This window comes from Protobothrops mucrosquamatus, unplaced genomic scaffold (genome assembly GCF_001527695.2).
Source record: "Protobothrops mucrosquamatus isolate PMUCROS unplaced genomic scaffold, P.Mucros_1.0 scaffold5, whole genome shotgun sequence".
NCBI classification, from domain to species: Eukaryota; Metazoa; Chordata; class Lepidosauria; order Squamata; family Viperidae; genus Protobothrops; species Protobothrops mucrosquamatus.
Window position 1 is genome coordinate 2,576,094 of NW_015386392.1, and position 27,890 is coordinate 2,603,983.

A 27,890-nucleotide genomic window follows, 5' to 3' on the forward strand; every position below is an offset into this window, starting at 1 on the left:
TTTAAGTCCAAATACCTTCCAACAGCAGAGGTGGGAGCTGCATCTGGCTTCGCTCCAAAAGAGGAGCGAAGGCGCCATAGGGCGCGGAGACCGTCCAGACTCCGGGCGAGCTAGCATCTCTCAACCCCGATTATAACAAAACCGGGGTGAGAGGAAGCTCGAGCCCTATCCGGACTTGCTCACCCCCCCCTCTTTGCCCAAGGGACGAGGTTCCGAGCCGAGAGACAGCTAACGAACGCTGTCTCTTCAGGCTTTGACGCGCTCCCAGGCGGGCGGCTAACAAAAGCCGCCATGCAATGCAGCCTGTCACCACCGGAAGTCCGTATCGCCAAGCATCTGAATTTTGATCACATGCTCATGGGGATGCTACAAAGGTCATAAGTGTGAAAAATGGTCATAAGTTACTTTTTTCAGTCCCGTTGTAACTTTGAACAGTCACTAAATGAACTGTTGTAAATTGAGGACTACCTGTATTTGAAAGCTGCTGACTCAAACTCAGCTCAATTGTGACATTACTTCCTCTCTTCCAGTACAGTCACATAATTCTGCTTCAATTCTGAACCATTTTTTTTTACACTTAGTTACTTGCAATGGTGCTAATGCAACAGCGCCTTAATTTTTCTTACTAACTAAATTAAACCGTCCATTTCCTTTTTATTAGCGAGCCAAAGATGTGGTCAGACGACAACACTAAAGGATCATGCATACTTTACTGTGGCCTCAAAGCTTAGGAAATTGCATTCCAATAAAGCCAGACTGCACCGAAATGGACCCATTGAGACTATAGCAAATCAGGTTTGTTTTGAAACTGCTTGTTTCTTTCTGTTTGATACCCAAAAAATATTCATTGGATAAGCTCATTAATATCAGTTTTATCATTACCTTGATAAAGGCATAAAAACAAGAGCAGACAAACAAATGCTAAAATTTCATCCCTGTTATTTATTGGGTGGGGTTTTTTTTTTCCTTTTAGTTTTTGTACACTGACTTTTAAAAAAAGTACTTAAAAACAATGGTAGATGGATGGAGCAAGCAAAAAACCCAACCAGTCTTTTAACAAACAAACAAAACAAAAATATTCAGAAAGAGCACATATATTTCTAAAGAAACCGTTCTGTTGTTAGCATCTGGAGTTACCAGTATCAGTGAAGCTGTTTGAATTCTCCAGAGATTTGTTTTATTGATTCAATAGAGCAGGATGGAAATAAGCTTAGAGATGCTTAGTAGTGGCTCCTAAAGCATCAGGCAGATGAATAAAACGCCAGTGTTTGCTTTGTAGTGTTTACGACTTTGATCGGGGATGAGAAACCTTTAACTCTAAATATAGCCAAGGTGCTTTTGGCATGCCAAGTTTTAATAACTGCTGCTTTTTCACTTTATGGGGATTGTTCAAACACAGCAGCCAGTCCAGAGTGTTTGTTAGCTTTCACCCTGTTAAAATGTCCTCAAATCTCTGCTAAACTTTGTAAATGCTTCAGTTCCTTCTCTGCCTTTTAAGGCATGGTTAAAGGTACATCGGAAAATATCTGATACGTTTCTGAGAAGAAATTACTTTATAGAAAGTAATGATGATTTTGTTTTTAGGCTAAAAAGCTTAATGATCTATTTACATGTTATGGGATTGAAATTTCAGCACAGCCTCTGAAACGTTTTTGTAAAACTAACATTCTGTTGGCCAGAATATTTTTGGTTTGATTTTTTTTAAAAAACAAAATCTGAAATTAACACAAATTTTATCTTGATTTTGTAAACTGCTGAAATTATGTCTAGTTTCAGACTGGAATTTAGCTTTGGGGTTGAAAGTTATTGATTCAAAATCATAAGGGACACCTTCCAATTAGGTTATAATTAATATCTTTGATTTTTATTTTGGATGTAATGTAACATAGTGGAATGATAATGGCCCCAGTTTTTTATGTCAGTTTCATGCATTCATATCAGTAATAAAGAATCTTTGTCTATTCCCTTCACTGTCCCAGTGAAGCTTCGCCTTTGTGGTGTCATATGTCTTAAAAAGATAGATAATTTCTGTTTCATTGCACTTCTCCTTCCTTGATGACTAAAGTCAGCCCCTGGGTATTAAAAATTTCATTTATTGATTGTCTGATATGACTCATTGAGACTTCAAGGCAGCTAATAGAATTTAAAGCAAGGGCAGAATAAAAGAAGCAATAAATGGACAAGGATCTCAAAATCACTTAATGGTGGCGAAACAGATGTATCTTAATGGTTTCCTAAGCTAGTGGTTAAGGTTCCAGGCTAGAAACCAGGAGATGGTGAGTTCTAGTTTGGTCTTAGACATGAAAACTGGCTGGGTGTCTTTGGGCCAGTCACTCTATCTCAACCCAACCCACTTTACAGGATCGTTGCGGGGGAAAATAGGAGGGGAAAGGAGTATTAGGTATGTTCACCTCTTTGAGTTATTTGTTAAAATAATAAAGATGGGGTTAAAAAAAACTTTAAGTGGAATGGAGAACAAACTCAGTTTCCAAGGGTTCTGTGCTTCTGTAAGGCTCAGAAGGAGAAATCCCAACCTAGATACCCTAAAGGCAAGACTCTTACAGAGTGGGGGCATCTTCAAAAGAATTTCTGATGCATATCTTAGCTACCTGAGAGCTTTGTAACCAGATAGATGGTCTGTTAGATAATTGAAGAGACTGATCGGCAATACAGAGTTGAAGGAGACAGGTATCTTTTATCTCCCTGTGTGTCAACTAAAAGTTTAAGGCAGAATTGTTCTCCTTGTGATGAAATCTGAAGAAAATGGGTAGGTCAATGCCCATCCCAGTTTTAATTCTTACATTCTGCCTGCCAGACAGACTTCTGGCTGGAACCGGTGACTTTCAGGCATAATCTTTAGAATACATGCAAAATAATTAGACTGTCTTAATTCCTCCGTCTTTGAAATATGGGTCCTTTGGAAAAGCAAACCAGAAGGGTGGAAGGAAAGAAACAAGAAAATATGTGTTTGGAAGAGTGGGAGGGAGGCGAAAGGGAGGCTAAGATTCTCCTCTAATATATGATTTAAGTTAGTATTTTCAGAAAGAAGGATTCTCCAGCTAACAAACAATCCAATTCTCCAGAGGTAACGTCTATTCCAGGGATTTCTATTTTTTTAGAGGACTAGGAAAAAGTTTGCTAACAATTGCACTAACTTCAATTTATTTTCTGCTTCTCCTAGTTAGTCATATTTATTGTCACTAATAAAGGAGAATATTTGTAGGTCAGTAAGGAGGGCTGTTTGCTGTCAGTTTATATTCTAGTCCAGGGGTAGGCAACCTTGGCTCTTTTATGATTCGTGGATTTCAACTCCCAGAATTCCTGAGCCAGCTGTGCTGGCTCAGGAATTTTGGGAGTTGAAGTCCACGAGTCATAAAAGAGCCAAGGTTGCCTTGTTGTTGTTAGTTATGAAGTTGTGTCCGACCCATCGCAGACAACGTTCCTCCAGGTCTTCCTGTCCTCTACCATCTTCTGGAGTCCATTTAAGCTCACGTCTACTGCTTCAGTGACTCCTTCCAGCCGCCTCATTCTCTGTCGTCCCCTTCTTCTATTGCCCTCAATCTTTCCCAGCATTAGGCCCTTCTCCAGTGAGTCCTTCCTTCTCATTAGGTGGCCAAAGTATTTGAGTTTCAACTTCAGGATCTGGCCTTCTAAAGAGCAGTCAGGGTTGATCTCTTCTAGGACTGACCGGTTTGAATGCCTTGTAGTCCAAGGGACTCGCAGGAGTCTTCTCCAGCATCATAGTTCAAAGGCCTCAATTCTTTGTCGCTCAGCCTTTCTTATGGTCCAGCTTTCACAGCCATACATTGCAACTGGGAAAACCATGGCCTTGACTATACACACTTTTGTTGGCAGGATGATGTCTCTGCTTTTTAGTATGCTGTCTAGATTTGCCATAGCTTTCCTCCCCAGGAGCAAGCATCTTTTAATTTCTTGGTTGCCTACCCCTGTTCTAGTCAGTGGCTTGCTTGCCAGTGTTTGGCAGTTCCTTGATTAGGGTATTGTTTACTTGATTGTTGGTCTGATGTTAACCTTGGAGTTAATCTATGCTGACCTGGATGCTGTCAAAGAAGCCAATGGCAAACAGTCCAACCAAATAATTTCTAAGATCCCCACCCCCCACCAACAGTGACCGGGCAAGCCACTAGAATATAAATGGACAGCAAACAGCACTCCTTACTAGCACTGCTGATGTTACCTAGTTTGATTAATGAAACATCTGCAAGAAAACAAGCAATCTCAAAGAGCAGCAAGGACCCCTTTATACATGTTTTCTCCATTTCTGAGTACTGGTGTGCTTTTGTGCAACTTGCCACCTCATTACAACAGAGAATTAGTGTCTGTGATTTTAGCAGTCTTCTATTTCCTCCCCTATTAAATTAGATGTTTTCCATGTGACATTTGAAATTCAAGTGGAATGTTAACCATTTCTTCTTTCCTTTTTAAAATAAAACTTTGATTCTACTTATGTCTTGTGAGGTTGATGGACTGTTCAAAGGAGTCACATGCCTCCAGCAGAAAAAGGTGCTCTGAATTTTATTTTTATAGCCTTTTTGCCTTTTATTTGCCAGTGATCTTCACAAGCTGTGGAAGTCCTCTCTCACACATATGTTGGGGTCATAAGCGGAAGTTGCCAGGTGTGATGATCTCTGGAATACAGGGATGTCAACAGTAACCACCATGCAGTTACATCAAGATAGGAAGATAGGACCAGTGTGTGGAGACTCAGAGGTATTCTGGAAAGTAAGGTTAAAAACAGTCCTGCCACTAAAAAATCTTTACAGTCAGAATTTGGTAATTAAGCCTACAGCATGTTTTACTTTCAGCATTCTTCTTTGTTCAAACTTTGAGAATATTTAAACTTCAGATGGAATATTAACCTTTTCTCTTTTCATTTTTAAAATAAAGTTTGATTTTGCTTATGCCTTGTGATATTGATGAACCGTTCAAAGGCGTTACATGCCTCAAGCTACAGTAGATACAGCAGACACAATTATACAGTTACAGATACGGTAGCTCTATCAAAATGTAAAGAAAATACTGCACAAAATTAAGCTGGAACATACACTAATTGCTTTTGGAAACCATTGGAAATAGTCCTGTGCTGCTAAAATAAAACTTCATTATCTGCTATTCTCTTATAGCACAGTTGTGTTTTTGCCAAGGTTGACTATTCAACTCTGCATTGATGGCATGTACTCTTGGAAAGTTTTATGCCTACATTTAGGACCCTGTTGTTGTTTTTTCAGAATTTTATAACATTCTGTCCAGGATATTGAAAGCAATGTTGAAAGAAAGTCAAGTATCCTCCAGCATTACTTGACTGAAACCTAGCATAAAGCAGTGGTTCTCAACCTTTTTAATGCCGTGACCCCCAACCTGTTGTAAGTCGAGGACTAAACGGTCGTAAGTCAAGGACTACCCAACCGGTCGTAAGTCGAGGACTTTCCCTGCCCGGGAACGCCGCGCATGTGTGGTTCGGCCCCCTGCGCCAGCCGAGGCATAGCTGGCAAGCGGCAGAGACGGAGCAGGCCGACCACCAGCTGGCCCAGCCCAAGGGAGGTAAGGCACCCACTGGAAAAGGGAAAAAAAATGGCGGACAGCCTTGCTTGGCGACTCCTGTGAAATGGTCGATCGACCCCAAATGGGGTCGCGACCCATAGGTTGAGAACCGCTGGCATAAAGCATAAATTAAAAATAGTTCTAAGAATACTTTCATGTTGCATTCAGATTTAATAATGCTTAAAGAAAAACATTAAAATCAGTTGTGTGTATGAATAAATATAGATCCAGCTCTAATCTTTCAAATTAATAGAGTAATTTATTTTTATTAATTTGGGCTCGTGGATATATCAGAAGATTTATGAACCATCCCCCAAAGCCTGTGTGAACAGCTAGAAGTTGCATATTTTATTAAATTAAGGTTCTAAGGGAATCCATGACAGTTAACTGGAATGAAATAGATAGCAGTTGGTAATCCAATGAAATGAAAAGATAATGTTGCTGATATAAAATTCCTTTGCATTTGGTCCTCTAGGTAATAAAATAAAAAAGACAGAAAAAGATTAAACAAAAGAAGAAGAATGCATGCAGAAAGCGAGTTTAAAATAATATACAATCAAAGTACCTATGTAAAATATGAGACTGGAAAGGAAAACAGATTAAGGGGTGACAAATAGATATTAATTTTTTTTAATCCCAACTTTGTAATTTTTATAAATAACTCAAAGCGGCAAACTTACCCTATTTCTTCCTCCTCCTAATTTCCCCACAACAACTCTCTGAGAGAGAGAGAGAGTGACTGGCCCAAAGTCACCCAGACATCTTTCATGTCTAAGATAGAAATAGAAATCACAGTCTCCTGATGATTGGTCCAAATTCACCCGTCCGGCTTTCATGCCTAAGACAGGACTAGAACTCACAACTTCCTAGTTTCTAGCATGATGCTGTTGCAGGAAAAGTCTTCATCATGATTCAGTCCAAGCCGGGAATAAACAACATGGCAACTGCTTTAGAAAGAAGGTTGCAGTTTATTGAAGCGGAGAGCCAGACTGAAAGATGGCTCTGGAAGAAAAGAGAGAGAGCACATGTAGGGAGTGGGTTTTTATACCCTCTGGGGCTTTTGTTTGGAGTTGTTTCCTGTTCCTGTTTGAGACTTTGTATTTCCTGTGTCACGTATTCTGACCTGAGTCTGGGTATGCCCTTTGGCATCTCTGTGTTAATCCTATTATGTCCTGTCTTAGAGTTTTGGTGGGGTATGTAGATTTTAGGTCTCTTTGTCTTCCTAAGCTTCTAGCTGGGGGCCTCCAACCTTCCTGGATTATTTACATCTGCATTTTTACAGAGCTGGTTTCTGCTTGCGGGAGGGAGACTTGGGGCTATTAAGAAAAAACTGGGCATGCTTTTCTGCCTCTTTAAGATCCTTTGAGGAAATATATTTTTCTGCCCTTTTAATATTTCCTTCTCTCGGGGGCTGACTTCCCACAGTGCCTATGAGACCAAAACGCTACTAACTAGATCTGGGATGGCAATATTGACTTGAGTAGCAGTTGATTCACATGGTTTTGTTATAACTGCTGGTTTTCAAGTCCTTTAACCTACATCTGAGACCTTCTGCCTGCCAAGATCATTTGCTTTAACACTATTGATGATTGAGCACATGTGTTACTGGAAACAGCTGCCCTCTGGCTGAACAGGGTATGTGAGTTTTCACTCTGACCCTATAATTCCAAGGAGGGCTCTCCTTGGAATTATAGGATGCAGCAATTTCCCAGAACTCTTCAATCTTGCTGAGCTTCTTGATTTAGTGATTAACATTTGCTCCATTGGGACTAGGAGACAGTGTATTTACCTCTGCATCTCCTTGGCATGCCTCCTTCCTTCCCAGCGAGTCTGCATCTTGGCATCTGCTTGCTGTGCATCTCTGCGGTAGTTGGAATCAGCCTAATTAATGTTTTAATTCAGGGTATTTCTCAAGTTCAGCAACCTTAAGATGTGTGGACCTCAACTCCCAGGATCCCTCAGCCAACACGCTGGCCTAGGAATCCTGGGAGTTAGTTAAATATGCTGAATTAGCATGCATGGCCCAGCTCCTTCCAACCAGGTCCCAGCACATAAGTGGGGTTTGCAGATCCCCCAAGATCTGGAAGGGCCCAGTTGAAATCTTTTGCCAGATGCAAAAGATTTCAGGTTGCAACCCCCACACACATACACACAAACTAAAAGCTTTCCATTGAAAACATAAAAACAATCAGTTATCTGACTTTTTAAAATGATCAGATATGTCACAGCAGGTTGCTATATCTCACCACGCTGGTTACTCATCTGGGACCATCCATGGTTATTGACTTGATGGGAGAAAAAATATTAGAGGTTGCCAATGGGGATGCATTTTCACATCACTGCCAATTGAAACGCAATTTTAATTTTTATTGTAAGATGAGTTGCCTTTTTCATCACCCTATATCATCTGGGAAAATTGAAAGCTTTGCACCCTACATTAACCTTTATTGTTAACCCCTCCCCTCCAGCTGTCCACCTCTCCTTCTTCTCCTGCTGGGGTGGCCTTGGGGAATAGAGTAGCTTTTCTTGCAATAAAAGATAATATTTGTAGCTCAGGGTTGAACTGTGGGGTTTTTGGTGTTCACCGAGCTTGTTTGTTTTCTCACAGACATTCCATGACCCAACTAGATAACATCACCAGTACTAAAAGGAGGTGAGGTTTGTTCTCTGTTTAAATAAGGTGGCTTGCCCTATCAGTGTTGGTGGGAGTGTTGTTTTCTCCTTGGATTAACACCAGGAATAATACCAGGTAAACAGTCAAGTAGTGAACAATACCCCAATCAAGGAACTACCAACGTAGACAATTAAACAGTAAATAATGACCCAATCAAGAACACTCCCACCAATACTGACTAGGCAAGCACTAATATATAAACAGAGAACAAAGCCCACTCCTTTCTAGCACTGACGATGTTACATAGTTGGGTAATGAAAAGTTTGCAAAAAAACAACCAAGCTCAGAAAGCATCAGATTTTTCTTCAACCCCACTGAGTCTTCAACCACTCAACATTAATGCATTGGCAATTTGGCAGATGTTCAGATGTTCAGATGGTGTTATCATTTCAGGGGCAGATTAGCCTTGTACCCAAGAATTTCCTAATTCTGAAGAAAGAACAAATGCAAATATCAACATCTTCCTGGGCCTGTGATGGCAAATCTTTTAGAGATCGAGTGTCCCCAACCACCCCATTCCTGCTCCGCCCTGCCTGCTGGGCCACCCACCAACTCCACGGCCCGCCACAGATCACCCAGCAGTGCCATAGCGGCCACACCCTCTGCCCATGCCCCACAGCAGCATCTGCGCGCGATGGGGTGCAAGGGCGGAGTCCTGTCCCCACTGCCCTGTCCTTGGGTGCGCTGCTTCCCGTGGGCCGCACCCACGGGCGACTCTCCTCTGGGGGGGCTGCTGGTGAGGAGAGGGCCATGGGAGGAGGCAGGGGTGGGGCAACGATGTGTGTGCCCACAGAGAGGGCCCTGAGTGCTGCCTCTGGCACGCGTGACATAGGTTCGCCATCACTGCCCTGGGCCATAGAACTTAACGGGTGAAATTGCTGGAGGGAAGAATGGAGCAAAAGAGAAAGAGAGTGAGAGAAGCTGGATAATTAGCCCTCTACCCATTATCTAGTCATTTTTGGCTGAAAATGTTGCCCAGTTGCTGGTTTAACCTGAATATAGAGCACCTTAAATGTGTAAGTCTGCAAATTGGGACTTTTCCATCACACCCAACCAAAACTGAAGGAAACTGTAAGGAGGAAATGGGAGGGAGAAAAAATCATTTTTTTTTCTTTTGTAACATCTCTTTTTTTAAAAAAAAAAATGCTGCCTGGAGATGCTTCTCTGAATCATGCTTGGAGCAGCAGACTAAATCTTTTATTTGCCTGGCACTGCAACCTCTTGCATAACTGGTCTTAATCAGTGCTGCATGGTTTAACTGTGGATTTTTATTTATTGTTTGTATTGAGAAGTGGCTGCTGTGTCACTCGGCTTTGAATGGAATCTATGTTTGTGTCTCTCTGTGTTTGGGGTATGGTTTTGTTCTTTAACTCCAGAGCAGATTGTGCTGAAAGACAATGACAAAATATTTTGGGGGGAAAATACGTGTTTTTTTTTAAGTTGTTGTTTAACTCCAAAGCCGAATTTATTGATTGTACTAAGCCAACTGCCTGTTTTGTACTAAGCAATGGCTTGTTTTTGGCATGAGGCATGAGGCAAACCACAGCCACTGGTCTATTGCTTGGTGTTGCCATCACAACCAGATGTTTATTCAATAAACTATGATTAAACAAACCAGCACAATATTAGCCCTGGTTCAGAATTCAGGGGAACCCTATAGGAAAGGAAATAGACAGAATTGGGTTTCTTGAATTCTTTCCAGCCATTTTTCCAACAGCAACCAAGGGCTGCCAATATTTTCTTCTCTGCAATGAAGTGAAGTGTTGTATTTGTGGGTGTGCAATTTTGTTTTTGCCTCATGTTGCATTTCTATGCATGGGAAATGAACAAACTAGGTTCTACACTGTAGAGGTAGTCCTTGACTTGCAACCATTCTTTTTGTGACCATTCAAATTACAACAGCAGTGAAAAAAATGACTTATGATTGTTTTTTACACTTACGACCATTGCAGCATTCCCCGTGGTCACGTGATCAAAATTCGGCCGTTTGGCAGCTGGCATGTATTTATGATGGCTATAGTACCCGAGGGTCATGTGATCAACTTTTGCAACCTTCTGACAAGCAAAGTCAACGGGGAAGCCAGATTCATATAACAGCTGTGTTACTAACTTAACAACTGCAGTCATTCACTTAGCAACTGTGGCAAGAAAAATTGGAAAACAGAGCAAAACTCGCTTAACAACAGAACTTTGGGCCTCAATTGTGTTCGTAAGTCGAGAATTACCTGTATGTATCGTGTCCTGGATCATGTGACCAGGAGGAGGGGCTTAGAATGGAGCAGTCAGCAACTGATTGCACTCTCATAGGATTGCACTGAAGGGCTGGAGAATTCTGGGAGTTGAACAGGGGGTTGGACTAGATGACTTCCAAGATTCCTTCCAACTTTTTTTTTTTTATTATTATTATTATTATTATTATTATTATTATTATTATTATTATTATTATTATTATTATTATTATTATTATTATTATTATTATTATTATTATTATTATTATTTATATCCACACAACTTAAAGTTGCCAAGACTGAGAAACACTGCTGTAAGGTTTTGGGGAGACTTTTTGTTCTGTAGTCCCAAACTAGATCTGCCCCATTTTCTATTTTGAGGTCATCCCACCCTTCCCCCTAAGCTGCTTTCAACATTTTGATAAAAATAGGAAGCTTCTGTGCATACCTAGGAGCAGGCAAGTGATGTCGTGCATATCATGACCTCATGGTACAAAGGACTGTAGATTAGGTATTCTGCGCCAGCTTCACTGGGCCTCTTTTAGGATCAGTAAAGGACCAAGCAGTCAAGAAATAGGCTGCAGACTATCACTGGGTAGTGCAGCCATTAAGACCTTGGAAAAGTATTTAAATACCCTGACGTGACTAAAGCTACAAAGATCAGAATCATACAAGCCACAATATTCCCTCTAATACTCTATGTATGTGAAAGTCAGACTTTTTAACAGAATAACAGAATTGGAAGGGACCTTGGATGTAAAAAAGATGTTGAGACTCTAGAACAGTGATGGTGAACCTTTTAGAGACCGAGTGCCCAAAACCCGTCCCCCGCTCTGCCTCCTGCCCTGCCTGCTCCGCCCCTTCCGCTCACCCACAGGGCCATGCACTGCCTCAATGGCCCGCCATAGCAGATCATCCAGGCAGCCCTGCAGTGCCATGGCAGCCACGCCCTCCGCCCACATCCTGCAGCATCATCTGCATGCTATGGAGTGCGAGGGCGGAGTCTTGTCCCTGCTGCCTGGCTATATCCTTGGCTGCGCTGCTCCATGCAGGCCGCGCCTGGGGGCGACTCTCCTCCAGGAGGGCTGCTGGAGAGGAGGGGGGCGCAGGGGGAGGCGAGGCTGGGGCAATGGCGTGCATGCCCACAGAGAGGGCTCCGAGTGCCGCCTTTGGCACGCGTGCCATAGGTTCGCCACCACTGCTCTAGAAAGAGTACAGAGAAGAGCAACAAAGATGATTAGGGGACTGGAGGCTAAAACATATAAGGAATGGTTTCTGGAATTGGGTATGTCCAGTTTAATGAAGAGAAGGACGAGGTGGGAAATGATAGCAGTGTTCCAATATCTCAAGGGTTGCCACAAAGAAGAGGGAATCAAGCTGTTCTTCAAAGCACCTGAAGGTAGGACAAGAAGCAATGGATGGAAACTAATCAAGGAGAGAAGCAACCTAGAACTAAGGAGAAACTTCCTGACAGCTAGAACAATTAACCAGTGGAACAACCTGCCTCCAGAAGTGGTGAATGCTCCAACACTGGAAGTTTTTAAGAAGAGACTGGACAGCCATTTGTCCGAAATGGTATAGGGTTTCCTGCCTGAGCAGGGGGTTGGACTAGATGACCTATAAAGTCCCTTCCAACTTTATTATTATTATTATCTTCTAGTAGTCCACTCCCTGCTCAGGCAGGAGACCTTATACCACTTCAGACAAATGGTTGTCCAATCTTTTCTTAAAACCCTCCAGGGTTGGAGAAGAAGATGCAGGATAGAAAGAATATTGGTGCTTTTGAATTTCGATGTTGAGATGATTCTTGAGAATACCATGGACTGCCAAAGAAACAAGCCAATGGATCATTGTACAAATCAAACCAGAGTTTTCAGTGGAGGCTCAAATGTCCAGGCTCAAATTATCCTGCTTTGGATACATTATGCGAAGACCTAGCTCTCTTGAGAAAGTTTCGTTGCTGGGAAAAGTGGAAGGAAAGGGAAGAAGAAGATGACCAGCAGTAAGATGGATGGACTCAGTTACAGTGGTGATGGTGGCACCATTGGAAAACGTGGGAGAATAGATTTGGGATAAATCATCATTGAAAAAAATATATCTATATCAGGGGTGTCAAACTGCCGGCCCACAGGCTGGATGCATCATGCCGAAACCATGCCCACCCCATTGCCGGCAATGGGAAAAAAGTCGCGATACGTTGCGACACGTCATGTGACATTGCGAGTTTGATACCCCTGATCTATGTGGTCACAAGGAATCAAAAACAATCAGTCACAGGACATTATTTGACATCATGGGGTACATCTTGCCGTTCTGACATCTGCCAGATATTTGTGCCAAGTCATCTTTGATTGTGTATTCATTTTCTCTGATATTTACTTTCAGTGTGATTTCATTCAACATAATCCAAAATTAACTGAGGGGAAAAAAAAGAGTTTTAAAAAGAAAAGTCTTTGTGTATCCTGTATCCTGATGTTGTTTTCCTAGCCAGTTTTTACTGATAGGTTTGGGCCCCCAAAATAAAGTTACTATGAAATGTTGGGTTTGCACTACTTTCAGAAATCCTGACAATAAACATCAGGAAAATGTTTGCAGGCTTCAAGAAAGCTGCAATCTTTGGAAACATTTTGTAGTGATCAATTGCCAATTGCTTCCATTTGGCAACTCCCTTTTTTTAAAATAGCAACTAAAACAAAGGCTTCTCTTTTTTGAAAAACATTTCATCAAGAATACCGTCTTCCTATGTGTAATATGTCAACATTAAAATATAAGGCCCCTTTGTTTTTCTTTAGAGCTATGATGCAACTGTGTCTGATCCAATGCAAGTTGAAGATTTGATAGTCATTCTAAAAAAGCCAGAAATAGCTTACAGAAGCCAAATTTAAAAGGGAGTTGTGGACAAATAATGAGATAGCATGAAAATACAAAACAGTGGTGTGCCCAATTTCTTTGTTTTTCCCTGCTCCAGGTTTTGCAAGCAAGCAGGATGTAATATAATGTATGCATGTAATGTATATAATATTTGACTATCAATCAAAATGAGAATGCCCACACTTGCAATGGATATCAAACCAGAGAATGCCCTAAGAGTCAGCACAACTGCCTTTCTTACAGGTGACATATAATTCAAGTTCAGTTCAGTTCTTTTCTGGGGACTACGAAGATACACCCATGTAGATTTCTTGGCAGGTCTGCAATATCTAGGATTTTAATTCCAGTATAGTTTTCAGGTTTGAATTTTCTTTTTTCTTCCCCCCTTTTTGAATATTATTAAACAGTTGAAAGAATGAATGGGGTTGAATGGGATTATCAAATCTGCATTTCTAAAAGTGGTTTCCTGTGTTTCTACTGGGGGCTATTAAAAAAAAAAACTAGGCCTGCTTTTCTGCCTTTAAGATCCTTTGCGGAAATATAATATTCTGCCTTTTAATATTCCCAGAATATTTCTTTCTCGGGGGGGGAGGTGCTGTCCTCCCACAAAACGTCTACAAAAAATAAAATATTTTAAAAAACAGGAAAAAAAAAAGAAAAAATGGGAGGGAGGGGCAAAGTGCAAAGGATTAATCAGTGGAACAATCTGCCTCCAGAAGTTGTGGGTGCCCCATCATTGGAGGTTTTTAAGAAGAGACTGAATAACCATTTGTCTGAAAGGATATAGGGTCTCATGCTTGAGCAGGGGGTTGGACTAGAAGACCTCCAAGGTCCCTTCCAACTCTTATTCTGTTCTGTTCTCGGATAAAGAAAAAAAAGGGAAAGAAAATAAAAATATACACTGATGCTGTTACCCAGTTTGGTAATATATATATATTGATCGTATGCAATATTTCTATATAAGCATAAACAATTATACAGGTAGTCCTCAAGTTATGATGGTAATTGAGCCCTGCAATTACGGTTGTAACTCACGATGGTTGTAAAGTGGGTCACCATGTGACAGGACTAGTTTTATGACCTTCTTTTTTTGGGGGGGGGGTTTTGCCAGACAACAGAATTAAATGCCAGTTTTCAGCAAAAATATTGTAAATTGTGGTTACATGACTACAGGACACTGCAAATGGCCATATAAGCAGGCTGAGCACCCAAAATTCAGTCATTGGAATGGTCCCCCCTCCTGAGGTTGGAATTTGAAAACTGGATCGTAAATCCCTTTTTTGGGATCCCTGGTAACTTCAAAAGGCTGCTAAGTAACTGGATGTAAGTCAAAGATCACCTGTAATCATGAAATCCCAAAATTAATATAGCCCTTCTTTATAATTCCAAGGAAAAAGGCCAGAGTTGGTTTCCATATAGAAACAAAGCTAGACAAAGCTTTTCCCTTAATCAAAGTATTTAATTTTGCCATCTCAGCAAATTCCATTAGTTTCACCATCCATTAGTTTCACCACCCATCTCTCCATTGTGATAATCTGTGGATCTTTACATCTTTGATTAATGTTCTCCAGTTTTGAGATATGCCAAAGTTGGCTACAAGATGGAGCAATTCCTAACAATCATATTTATCCATATCTTGCCCTCCAAATTTGGACTTCAACCTTGCAGAATTCTCACCCTAAGGTTAGGGATGTATACCTTCACCCATATATAGGCGATGTCCTTTAGATATCTGTGAAGAGAAATTGTACACAATGAATGAAAACTGTTTGCATTCTCCATTATATTTATTTATTTAAATCTTGCCTTTATTGTTTTATAAATAACTCAAGGTGGAAAATATACCTTATGCTCTTTCCACTTCCTATTTTCCCCACAACAACAAGCCTATGAAGTGGTTTGGGCGGAGAAAGAGTTATTGGCCCAAAATTACCCAGTCTGCCTTTATGCTTAAAGCAGGACTAGAAGTCACAATATCCTGGCTGATTAGCCCAAAGTCACCCAATTGGCTTTCATGCCTTAGGCCAGACTAGAACTCACAATCTCCCAGTTTCTAGTATTCTGGCCACAAACAGCAGAGTTGATTTACCTGTTGAAAAAGTTTAAGTTCTTTCTCTAATGATGTTCAATATTTACAAATATAGTTTAGTATTTAAAAACATCCAAGAGACTTCTGTGATGATAATCAAAAAGGAACCAAAACTAGTTAAATGCTGCATCACCAGAACATCTTTATTTGCAGAAGCCACAAAAATGCAGCGTTGGTGTGCATCTGATCACTAAACATTCACTGTTCTCGATATATGTCAGAAATGTTTATGTGTTATGTTTTTATACTGGTTGAAACCAGGAAGTGAAGTTTGATATTGCCCATTTCTTTGGAAGTCTTTTTGTGTGAATCAGATGGGTCTTTTTCAGGTGATTGTGCTAAGAGTCAACATATCTTAGCATCCACTGGTGCCTTAGTTAGTAGGTAAAGCAAGCACTGAAAATATTGTCCCATTAACCTTGAAAGGTCTTCAAGGTACACACATCAGAATGGGATATTCTTATCTTGGCCCTTCTGTCCTGCAAATTTTCTTCCACCCTCCTTATTGGAGAAACAGTCTTGCTCTGCCCTGGGACCTATGGACAGGGCCCTGGTTTTAGAGCTGGGATATAATGATTGATGGCATCATAGAACTAAGGAGAAACTTCCTGACAGTTAGAACAATTAACCAGTGGAACAACCTGCCTCCAGAGCAGGGGTTCTCAACCTTGGCAACTTTAAGACTTGTGGACTTCAACTCCCAGAATTCCTCAGCCAGCAAAGCTGGCTGAGGAATTCTGGGAGTTGAAGTCCACAAGTCTTAAAGTTGCCAAGGCTGAGAACCCCTGCTCCGGAGGCTGTGAATGCTCCAACACTGGAAATTTGTAAGAAGAGACTGGACAGCCATTTGTCTGAAATGGTATAGGGCAGGGGTAGGCAACCTCGGCTCTTTTATGACTCATGGACTTCCACTCCCAGAATTCCTGAGTCAGCATAGCTGGCTCAGGAATTCTGGGAGTTGAAGTCCATGAGTCATAAAAGAGCGGAGGTTGCCTACCCCTGGTATAGGGTTTCCTGCCTGAGCAGGGGGTTGGACTAGATGACTTCCAAGGTCCCTCCCAACTACTACTACTACTACTACTACTACTACTACTACTACTACTACTACTACTACTACTACTACTACTTATTATTATTATTATTATTATTATTATTATTATTATTATTATTATTATTACCACCACGCTATGCGGAAGATATAAATACAGAAAAATCACATTGTACAATTTCCTATTGCAGAAACTCAAAGGACCATTAGATGGCAGCAGTTTCCCGCATCTCTTTGCTGCCATCTGGAGTTTTCTGGCTTTTTGCTACTCAGATGTGGCAGGCTTTCTGCAGAGTCACTTGTATTACAAATAGTCCTTGATTTATGACTACAGTTGGGATCAGAATTTCTATTGATAAGCAAGGTGGTTGTTAGACAAGTCTTGCTCAATTTTACAACCTTCTTTGCCTCTGTTCTGAATCATGGCGGTTGTTAAGTGAATCATCACTAAATGAACCCGGTTCCTCCTTTGAGCTTGCTTTTCAGAAGCCAGCTGGGAAGGTTGCATATGAAGATCACATGACCTTGGGATACTGCAACCATTGTAAATACATACTGGTTGCCAAGCACCTGAATTTTGAGTGCATAACTGTTGGGCTGCTGAGACAGTCATAAGTGCAAGGACTAGTTGTAAGTCATTTTTCAGTGCCATTGTAACTTCAAATGGTCACTAAACGAATGATTGTACTATTTGTACAGCAGCCCAAAACTATTTGTTTTACAAGTAGTGACACTTCCCACAGCAGCTTGTCCCCCTTGGACATGCCAAAACTTTCAAGCAGTCTTCTTCAGTTTTGTACTTCCCAGATGTGTGAGTCTTTGGTTCTGTAGTTCCCAGCCAGCTCATCCAATCCCAAATGCCTGAGGACCTGTTTTGCTAAAGGCTGTTCCAAAATGCTTCTTGCATTTTTTCAAACACCAGCTTTGATCATTTGTTTGGCAGTCCCTAAAGCAATGGCTTCACCCTACCTTGCAGAATGCTTGCTCATGTTTTAAAATGCTAGTGATGTCAGTGGCTGGGTTTATGCAATTTATTGAAACATGGTTTGCTGGAGCAGAATGGAACGGAACAGAACAGAACAGATAGAATAGTATAGAATAGAATAGAACTGAAGAGTTGTAAGGGACCTTGGAGATCTTCTAGTCCAACCCCCTGCTCAAGCAGGAAACCTATACCATTTCAGACAAATGGTTGTCCAATCTCTTCTTAAAAACTTCTAATATTGGAGCATTCACAACTTCTGAAGGCAGGTTGTTCCACTGGTTAATTGCTCTAACTGTCAGGAAGTTTCTCCTTAGTTCTAGGTTGCTTCTCTCCTTGGTTAGTTTCCACTCATTGCTTTTTGTCCGGCCTTCAGGCGCTTTGGAGAATAGCTTGATTCCCTCTTCTTTGGGGCAGCCCCTGAGATATTGGAAGACTGCTATCATGTCATCCCTAGTTTTTCTTTTCGTTAAACTAGACATACCCAATTCCAGCAACCGTTCTTTATATGTTTTATCCTCCAGTCCCTTAATCATCTTTGTTGTTCTTCTCTGCACTCTTTCCAGAGTCTCAACATCTTTTTTATATTGTGGTGGCCAAAACTAGATACAGTATTCCAAGTGTGGCCTTACCAAGACATTATAAAGGGGTACTAACACTTCCTCTCATAGTTACTATTATTGAGTAATAGTATACTGTATGCTGTATACTATAGTATACTGTACCTGTGCATTTGGTTTTTCTTGCCTAAATGTAGAACCTTACTTTTTTCATCATTGAATTTCATTTTGTTAGATAGCGCCCAGTGTTCAAGTCTGTCAAGATCCTTTTGTATCTTAAGTCTATCCTCTGGAGTGTTGGCTGTTCCTGCCAGCTTGGTGTCGTCTGTAAATCTGATGAGTTCCCCATCTATCCCCTCATCCAAACCATTGATGAAGATGTTGAAGAGCACTGGACCTAAAACAGAGCCTTGGGGCCCACTACACACTTCCCTCCATGTAGATGCAGTTCCATTGAGGACTACATGTTGTGTGCAGTTGGTGATCCAGTTATATCTGTCAAAGAATGCAATAAAATTTGTCTGGCATAATGTGTTTTTGATAAACCCATGTTGGCTTTTGGTTATGACATTTTTTTGCCTCTAGGTGTTCGCTGATTCGTTGTTTGATTATCTTTTCCAGAATCTTTCCAGGTATTGAGGTCAGGCTAATAGGTCTGTAATTTCCTGGATCCATTTTTTTTCTCCTTTTTTGAAGATGGGAACTACATCAGCTCTTTTCCAGTCCTCCAGCAGTTCCCCAGTGCTCCAGGATCTTTGAAAAATATAGTTCAATGGTTCTGAGATCATGTCTGCCAGTTCCTTCAGAATCTTTGGGTATAATCCATCTGGTTCTGGTGATTTGAACTTGTCTAGGGTGCAATGAATCATAATAATCAGCTACAAGAGACAAAATTGTAAATTTGTTTAAACATTACCCTGTTTCATTTACGGTATATTACACATTTGTGGTGCAAATGTATAAGAAAATGTTTTGGGGACACTGAATTAAAGCCGTGTTGGATTTATTTGGTCAGGAATGCCAGGTTCAGTTAGACTAGAGTTGTGATGTGTTTGTGAGAACATCTTTAGGACAACATATCCTAATCTTCTGTGACTTTCCACATCATGCAAATGTTCAGCCAAAACAAATATGCCACGTGAAGCAAAGCAAATTGATTTTTCAAAATAACACATCCTAGAATTTTCACTATAGCCTTCTTATATTGTTTTCTAATTGCACGGTCAAAAACTTGCACAGTTCCACAGATGTGTTTGTTTACTCAAAATAGCTTACATAACTTTCCTTCCTAAACAGATCATGGAGAGAAATGAAGAACAGTATATTCCTTAACTGAAGAAGTCATAAAACCTGGACAGTGGGAATAGTCAGGTAGGATAAGGACAATGTGTATTTAAAGTTATTTAAACAACTGGGAAAATTTTAAAAAAAACACACCATGGAAAGATCAGAGGTGAGACTTTGTGGGGAAAACATCCTACAGAATCACTGTTCCTCCCATTGCCACACCCCAATTCAGGAAACCTCCAGACATGATCTCAGCACATTAGAAAGTCCTGATGTGATTTCTCAGATATCCACACTTGAAACTGCGTCAGAGTTTTAAAGTTACACTCGTATACAGATGGGAAGAAAATCATTTTATGAGGAAAACAGGTTCCTAAAGTTCAGTCCCAGCTAAACTCAACCAGTCTAAAACTTGGTTAATTATTTTACCTGTTTGGAGGCCGCCCTATAAAAATGCTTTCTCCAAGACAGCTAACAAATCTTTAAATTTTTTAAAATCCTATGGATTTCAATATGTCTGGTAGAAAGGAGGCAAAATCTGGATCTAAGCGCTGTAATCTAAGCAATTTAAATTACTTCAATTAGATGGAAATCTAAAATCTAAGTGCTGAGCTTTGAAACTATATGGGTAGTAGGAATTAACATATATCGTCAACTTTTCATTCTGCTTCTCTAAGAACAGTTGTATTGATCCCTGGGATGTCTCTCTCTCTCTCTGTGTGTGTGTGCATGCGTGCATGTTCACATATCATTCCAAGGCAGAGAAAAGGCTGCAAATTTGGAAGGAGAAATCTAATATCAGATTTCTATTCCTGTTCTCCCATCTGTTTCCAAGTTCAGCTGCTTCCATGCCACCCGCCACCCTCTGCAGTGGGTCACCAAGACAAAATAACGACATGTGTATAGTGTTGTCATCGCACGAATCCTGCCCTTATGTCCTTCATCCGTGATATTTGATGCACGTACATGTTGCGGTATTTGCTTCCCAGCAATTTTTGTAACTTGTGTCCTGATAAGGGAAGCTGAACAACTGGAAAGGGGTGGGCAGAAACTGCACTGGAAGGATTCAAAGCTCAATCAGCTTGCCCCAATAACCTCAGTCCATGCAAAAAATAACTCCTGTTAGCAATTGATTCCCTTTGCTAGCAAGGAGATAGGAAAAAAATATTAAGGGTCAAGATTTGAGAGATACTCCATATGGGTAGTCCTCGACTTACGACAATTGACCCAAAATTGATGTTGCTAAGTGAGAAATTTGTTGAGTGAGATTTGCCCCATTTTATGATTTTTCTTGCCACAGTTGTTAAGTGAAACACTGGAGTTGTTAAATTAATAACATGGTTAAGTGAACCTGCCTTCCCCATTGACTTTGCTTCTCAAAAGGTTGCAAAAGGTGATCACGTGACCCTGGGACGCTGCAGCCGTCATAAATCTGAACCAGTTGCCAAGTATCTGAATGGTTGTGTGACAAATGGTCCTAAGTCACTTTTTTCAGTGCCGTTGTAACTTTGAATGGTCACTAAATGAACTGTTGTAAGTGGAGGACTAGCTCTACCAGCATTTCTCAAGCTCAGCAACACTGAAATGTCTGAACTTCAACTCCCAGAATTCCACAGCCAGCCATGCTGGGTTGAGGAATTCTGGGAGTTGACTGTCTATGGAGATTTTTTTCTGGGAGTTGAAGTCCACACATCTTAAAGTTGCCCAGCTTGAAAAACAACGTGATTTAAACTTTGTGGTATCAATGTAATCCCCGGATGGCTAATATTTTGGAGATCAAACCAGTTTCTTCCATCAATAGTGATGGACACGGTTTGATGAATTAGCCAGTGTCACTTCCTCCTAAGCTGCAGTCAACACAGTAATAGCTCATACTATTATTATTATTATTATTAAGTGGGGTAGAAACAAGGTTTAAGCACTTTGGATTGTGGTGGATGAAGCCGGAAAATCTTCCTATTTCCCGGAGTAGCAATTGGTTGCAACTCCATCGAAGGAGACTGAGATTCCAGGGGTATCTTGGCTCACACTAAACCTGCATGTGAGAAAAAACTTCTTGCAAATTTCAAGACTTGTGCTTCTATTTATTTATTTGTTTAGCAGTCTTGTTGCTTTTGCCTAAGCTTGACCTCTTCTTCAATAAGCACAGTTGTGCTCACACTGCCAAAGATCAAAAGCCAAAGAGTTTTGGTGTGGCAGCTGCATATTTATATAATAATAATAATAATAATAATAATAATAATAATAATAATAATAATAATAATAATAATAATATAATGATAATAATAATGATGATGATGATGATAATGATGTTGGAGGGACCTTGGAGGTCATCTAGTCCAACCCCCTGCTCAGGCAGGAAACCCTATACCATTTCGAACAAATGGCTGTCCAGTCTCTTCTTAAAAACTTCCAGTGTTGGAAGTTGTTCCACTGATTAATTGTTCTAACTCTCAGGAGGTTTCTCCTTAGTTCTAGGTTGCTTCTCTCCTTGATCAGTTTCTATCCGTTGCTTCTTGTCCTGCCTTCAGGCGCTTTGGAGAATAGCTCGACTCCCTCTTCTTTGGGGCAGCCCCTGAGATATTGGAACACTGCTATCATTAAACTAGATGTACCCAATTCCAGCAATATTTATTTGCTAGGCTGCCCGTCTGTCAAGAGATTCTGGGCAGCTTACATCATCATAAAAACAAGCATACAAAAATTAAACATTAAAATAAACAGAAATTAAGTAAGTTAACAACCACAATGGCACAAGGTGGAGTTGGCACTTTTTTCCTAGTCCCACTAACCACGTCCAATCTGAAATAGGGGGTCCCAGGCTAATTGGCAGAACTAAGTTTTGAACCCCTTCCGGAAGACCATGAGGGTGGGGCAGATCTCGGCGAGGGCATGATGTTCCAGAGCAGACATGTCAAACACAAGGCCCGAGGGCCGGATGCAGCCCGCAAAGTGGTTTCATGTGGCCCGCGAAGCCATCCTGGAAACAGTGAGGGAACGGCCCCCGCTGCCTTGGCCCTGGCCCAGGCCAGCTGGGAGCCAATGTACAATTTTGTGGTGGCCATCTATGCTGAAACGCATTGTCTTAGTTCCACAAGGCCATCTGGAAACAGCGAGGAAGCAGCCCCTGCCGCGTCGGCCCCGCCCTCTGGGTGCTGGGGAGGTGTCACCCTTGAAGAAATGGACCATGCCTTGGCGCTTGCCCCAGTCCCACCCCCTTCTGCCAGAGACCCTCAGATCTGTCCCACTCCTGCCCAGGCCCTCATAGGCACCCTTTACGTGAATGATGTAGAGCAGGCCACACCCACTCCATCCACACCCACCAGTAGGCCACACCCACCTTGGCCACACACGCCCCAGGTCAACCGCAATGCTGATGCGGCCCTCAATGAAATTGAGTTTGACACCCCTGTTCCAGAGGATGGTAGTCGTGGCAGAAAAGTTTCTTCTTCTAGACCCCAGTAGCCAGAATTCCTGGACTGTGGGGGTTCACAGCATGCCCTTTCTGCCAGAATGAATGGGTGGGCCAATCTCTTTGGAGTGAGATGGCTCCTCAGATATCCTAGACCAGGGGTAGGCAACCTTGGATCTTTTGTGACTCGTGGACTTCAACTCCCAGAATTCCTGAACCAGCCATGCTGAGGAGAAATGGAGAGGTTTCCATGCTGAGCCATGCTGGCTCAGGAATTCTGGGAGCTGAAGTCCATGAGTCATAAAAGAGCCAAGGTTGCCTACCCCTGTCCTAGACCCATGCATGACAGGCTTTAAAGATAAGAACCAACACCTCAAACTGGGCTCGGAAGCAAAGTGGCAAAAATGCAGCTCAGACAACAGTGGCTTATGTGAGCCACCCTAGGGGCCCCTAAAACTTTCTGCTCTGCTGCATTTCATGCTAGCTGAATATTCTGCATACTCTTAAATGGATAGTCCCATTGCAGCAGTCAAAAACGCTGAGATGACCAGGGTATCAGTGACTAAGAGCGTTTTGAGTGGCCAAAAATAAACACCTCCCTCGAATAATGAGGAGGAAAAGGGCATCGTCTGTGAGCATCTGTTTAAAGGGAAACCAACGCTCTTCTTTTCAAGAGGGCCACAAAAATCGCAATATCCACCCTTGGAAAGAAAACACGCGCGGGAGCATTCAGGCCACTGCAGTCTCGGCACCTTTGGCCGCGGGCGCCTCCCGCAGATTCTGTGCCAGCTGCGCAGCGGGCAGGCGTGTCTGGCGGCGGCGCGCCCTCCGCCGCGAGTTCCCTGTTCCAGAGCAGCCATACCGGGGGGGGGGGGGGCAGAAGCATGGCTTCGTCTTCGCGGGTCACCCACCCGTGCCCAGTCCAGAGATCTCCGGAGGAATTGGGGAAAGCGCTGGGTACACCGCCTACCCAGCACCTCCGGTGGATTCCTTCCAGATCTGGCCCCGCCGCCGGGCAGTACCCGGGAGACAGGCCGGACAGCGCATCGGCTGGGGCGGCCGAAGGGCGTCCTTCAAGGGGGCTGCTCTGCGGTGGTTCGCGGAGGTCTCCGGCGGCCGTAGCCGCAGGGGAGAGGCGCGGAAGGCGGCGAGGGGCGTATGCGCGCGTTGTGACAGGGCTGGCCGGGAGAAAGTTGCCTTTTATGAGCGTGCACTTCCTGTTAGCTGCCTCTCCGCCTCCTCGGCGGCTAGGAATATATTTACACACACAGGTTTGCACCTCCCTCTCTGGGCAGGGTTTCCTCGCTTTCCCCCTCGTTTCTTTTCCTCTTGTTTGTGCCGTGGCGGCTGTCAGATTCGCCTCTTGCACGCCCGAAAGCGGCTGGTGCAGCCGCTGAGCCTCTTCGCGCTCCCTCCCGCGGCTGCCTGCCAGCTGCACCCGCTTGCCCAGGAATCAGCCGACGTCTCAAGGAGGATTGCAACGCCCTTGCCCCGCACCCGCTGAAGAAAGGGGGCGCGCGATTTGCAGCCTGGCCCTGCGGGGGCTCGGGCTGCGTTTGCACGCCCTCTTTGCAAGCCCCTTTGCACGAGGCGCTTTCCTTGCGCGCGCGCCAACTCCAGGAAGATGCCTGTCTGGAAACTTTAGTAGCTTTCCGGGAAATTGTGGCGGATTCTGGCTGTGCAGCAACTTCGGTGTCCCGCCAGTGGGATCGCGTTCGTCCCGCCAGGGCATCCGGGGGTCCAGCTGGCGGACGATGAACCGAGGCTCCGTTGGCCTCTTCTCTCACCCATCTTTTGGCCTCCGAAGCCCGAGCAGCGGCCAACAAACTTCCGCCGTCTTTTGATAGCTTTCTGCTCATATCCCCACGACTCTCCAACTCAGGGGCTCCGAGCTTTTGCACGCGAGTGGAGCTGGCCGTAGGCAGACAACCTCTGTTCGCATCCCTGCGATGGGAAGCACGGCCATGGACGCCAAGAAGAAGGATGCCTCGTCTGCTAAGAAGAAGGACGCTGGCCAGAAGCGACGCATGTTGCGCGTTCACATCCCCGTAAGTCTACTTGCTGGCTGTGTTCACCGGACAGGGTTAGCTACTGTTCTTCGTTTGCTCCGTTCGCACGATGTTCAGATCCGCAAAGGGCTCTGCGCAGACCGCAGGCTAAATCTGATTGGCTAGTTGCTGGTGAGTGGTGGGAACGCAGCCCTGCTTGGCCCCAGAGCCGGTGGGCAAGAAGTTGGGAGCTGTTCTTTTGAACGCTTCCCCAGATCTCCTGTGCAGAATGCAGCGTGAAATCTGGGTTGTTGGGGTTTTTTTTTTTGGCAGCAGCAGCAACAGGTTGGGGGTGGGGCAGAAAGGAATGTGCACAAGCCTGTCACTTAACAGCGCCATTGGGGGGGGGGGGACGTTGGTGGAGAGAGAGAGGGAAAGGGTGTGAGAGCAAGGCAAGGGATCCACCGAGCTGGCATGTTTTGGAAGAAGCCTTTTTCTAATTGTTTTGCTTCTCTTTGTCCTCGACTTACAGAAATTCCTTTATAACGACCATTCAAAATTACAATAGCACTAAAAAAAAGGTGACATGACCCATTTTCACATTTACAACTGTTGCAGCATCCCCACAACCAAATTCAGCAATTGACTCATACTTATAACGGTTTCGGTGTCCCAAAGGGTCATGTGATCACCTTTTGCGACCTTCTGACAAGCAAAGTCTATGGGGAAGCCAGATTCACTTAATGACCACATGATTCACTTAACCATGTTATTCAGTTAACAACTCTGGCAAGAAAGGTCGTAATATGGGACAAAAAGGGTTAAAAACTGCCTTGCTTAGCAACGGAAATTTGGGGCTCAGTTGTGGTCATAAACCGAGGGCTACCTGTAATTCATTCTTCAAATGCGCTGCCATTACTCAGAAGCAAGATCCATCAGCAGTTCAAGTTGACTGAATCTGTTGTTGAGTGGTGAGGGTGGTCTTGATGGCCTTGCATTACCCCTTCCAGGTTCTGGTCCTAGATCAGTTTCCATAAAGTTGGAGCTCGCAGTATCCCAAAAAGATGGTTTGGCCTTGCAGGACTGGGAAATTTGACCCCCTCACATACACGTAAGCACGCATACACATGGACACAAAGATGCATAGAAACACAGATAGATGCAGAGTTCCACACATATTTAAATCATTTTTTAACCTGATTACACATGTCTAATGATGACCTCACTCAGTTGAATTAAACATTAAAATGCTGCTTTTCTTCCTGCTGTTTACCCTGGAGAGTGCCTTGACATTCATACAACCCCAGTAGGAGGGATTCAGAAATACTTTTAAAATGGGCAGGAAGAGGGAAGTGCCTACAAGACAAGGGGGAAAAAAAACACACTTTAAAACATGTTCTTAGTTTTGGATAGTAAGCTAGGAATTAGCAACTTTTATATCTTGTAGATGCCTACCGTGCACCCTGTTTGCAAACTAGGGTACCCTTTGGGAATGTTGAGCTTTTTTGCAAAGTCTGTCTTTTCATCTCCTGGTATGCAAAGCCTGGCGTGGCCTTTAAAAATTTAAGGGGGCCTTTAAAAGCCTTCAAAAGACTTGCTTGGTAAAGAGATCTGAAGGTGTTAAGCAGATCAGCCACTGAAGGAACCGTACAAGTGCTCTTCTTTCTCTTTGCACGCTGTAAAGCAGAATCAAATATCCTGTAGTTGCTGTTTCTTCCATGGTACAATCAAATCTTGAGGATCAGATCAAAACATGCTCAAATGGATTTGAATCCCTGGATTGCATACCGGTAGGTGGTTGAAGGACAGCTGGACCATAAGAATGGGTTCATCAAGGATGGGATGGGGAACTATGGCCCCTTTATGACCTGTGGACTTCAGCTCCCAGAATTCTGAGCATGGCTGGCTCAGGAATTCTGGGAGTTGAAGTCCAAAGGTCATAAAGGGGCCATAGTTCCCCACCCCGATCTAGGATCTCTAATAGATGGACCCACACCGAAGACCCTAAGGCAGGAGTAGGTAACTATGGCAACTATAGGACCTGTGGACTTCAACTCCCAGAATCTCTGTGCCAGCATGGGAGCTGAGCCATCCTGGGAATTGAAGTCCACATAAATCATAAATTTGCCTTAGCTGCCCACCCCTGGCCTAATGGAAGAAGTGATAGTACATGGAGTGAAGCTAATGGACATTTCAGATTACAAAGCTCTCCCCAGTTTGAACTATTTTTGTTGGTAGATATGAAAATAAGCAGGAAAAATGGGTTGTAGGCTTTCAGGGACTTCTCTCCAGGTAGGCCTCAACTTACAACCATTTGTTTAGTGACTGTTTGAAGAACAAAGGCAATGAAAAAAGGGGCTCACACTCACATGGTCACAGCATCTTCGGCACCAGTGGCAACTGGTAGGTATTTAAAATTATTTGCAGCATCCCTGATCTCTGTTTGTGACCTCCCAGCCGGCTTCCAACAAGCAAAGTCAATGGAGGAAGTTGGATTCACTTAACAACCATGTGATTCACATGCCAGCTGCAGTGATTCGTTTAACAACCATCACAAAAAAGGTAAAATTGGGTGTTACTCATATAACAACCCCCTTGCTTAGCAACAGAAATTTTGGTCCCTATTGTGGGTTGTGAGTTGAGGACTAACTGTGTTCCAGGCTTGTAGTCAAAAGACAATTTATCATCTCCGTTATCCTTCATTCAGTTTAGATCACTTTTTTCCTATGGGGACTCAAGAGAGCTTACCTGGGTGTCTCTTCATTTTATCTCCAAGTATGGGACCATTTTGGCTCTGAAATTCATGGGCTCCAATAGATTCATTCGGCCATTTGGAAATTTGAATCTGGGTTTCTTTTGCCCATCTTAGTCGAACATCTGAACCATCCATGGTTCAGTGATGGACCATCAGAGTGACCCCCTTGTGGCCAGAGTTAGAAAAATAGCCATTTTCAGGGTTCAGGTTGTTGTTGTTGTTGTTGTTGTTGTTGTTATTATTATTATTTAAATTTATATACCGCCCTATCTCCCTTACGGGACTCAGGGCAGTGAACAGGCAATAATAAAAATCACAGTAAATATTACATAAAAGCCTGCTCTAAAATATAAAACCCCTAACAAAACCCAATCAAAACTACGCCAGGCCGGCCGCATGGAACAGATGAGTTTTCAGGGCTCGGCGGAAGAGGC

At 42.9% G+C, this 27,890-nt stretch overlaps 1 protein-coding gene across 2 annotated transcripts in view; it reads left to right on the forward strand.

Annotated features, from left to right (window-relative positions):
* The first annotated feature begins 24,572 nt into the window (after positions 1 to 24,572).
* Positions 24,573 to 27,890, forward strand: part of PRKAG2 (protein kinase AMP-activated non-catalytic subunit gamma 2) — a 236,948-nt gene continuing 233,630 nt past the window's right edge. For both annotated transcript variants that reach the window (XM_015832534.1, XM_015832533.1), the window contains exon 1: positions 24,573 to 24,761. In XM_015832534.1, coding sequence (XP_015688020.1) covers positions 24,663 to 24,761 — 99 coding nt within the window. In that variant the 5' untranslated portion in view covers positions 24,573 to 24,662. The remainder of the gene's footprint in view (positions 24,762 to 27,890) is intronic.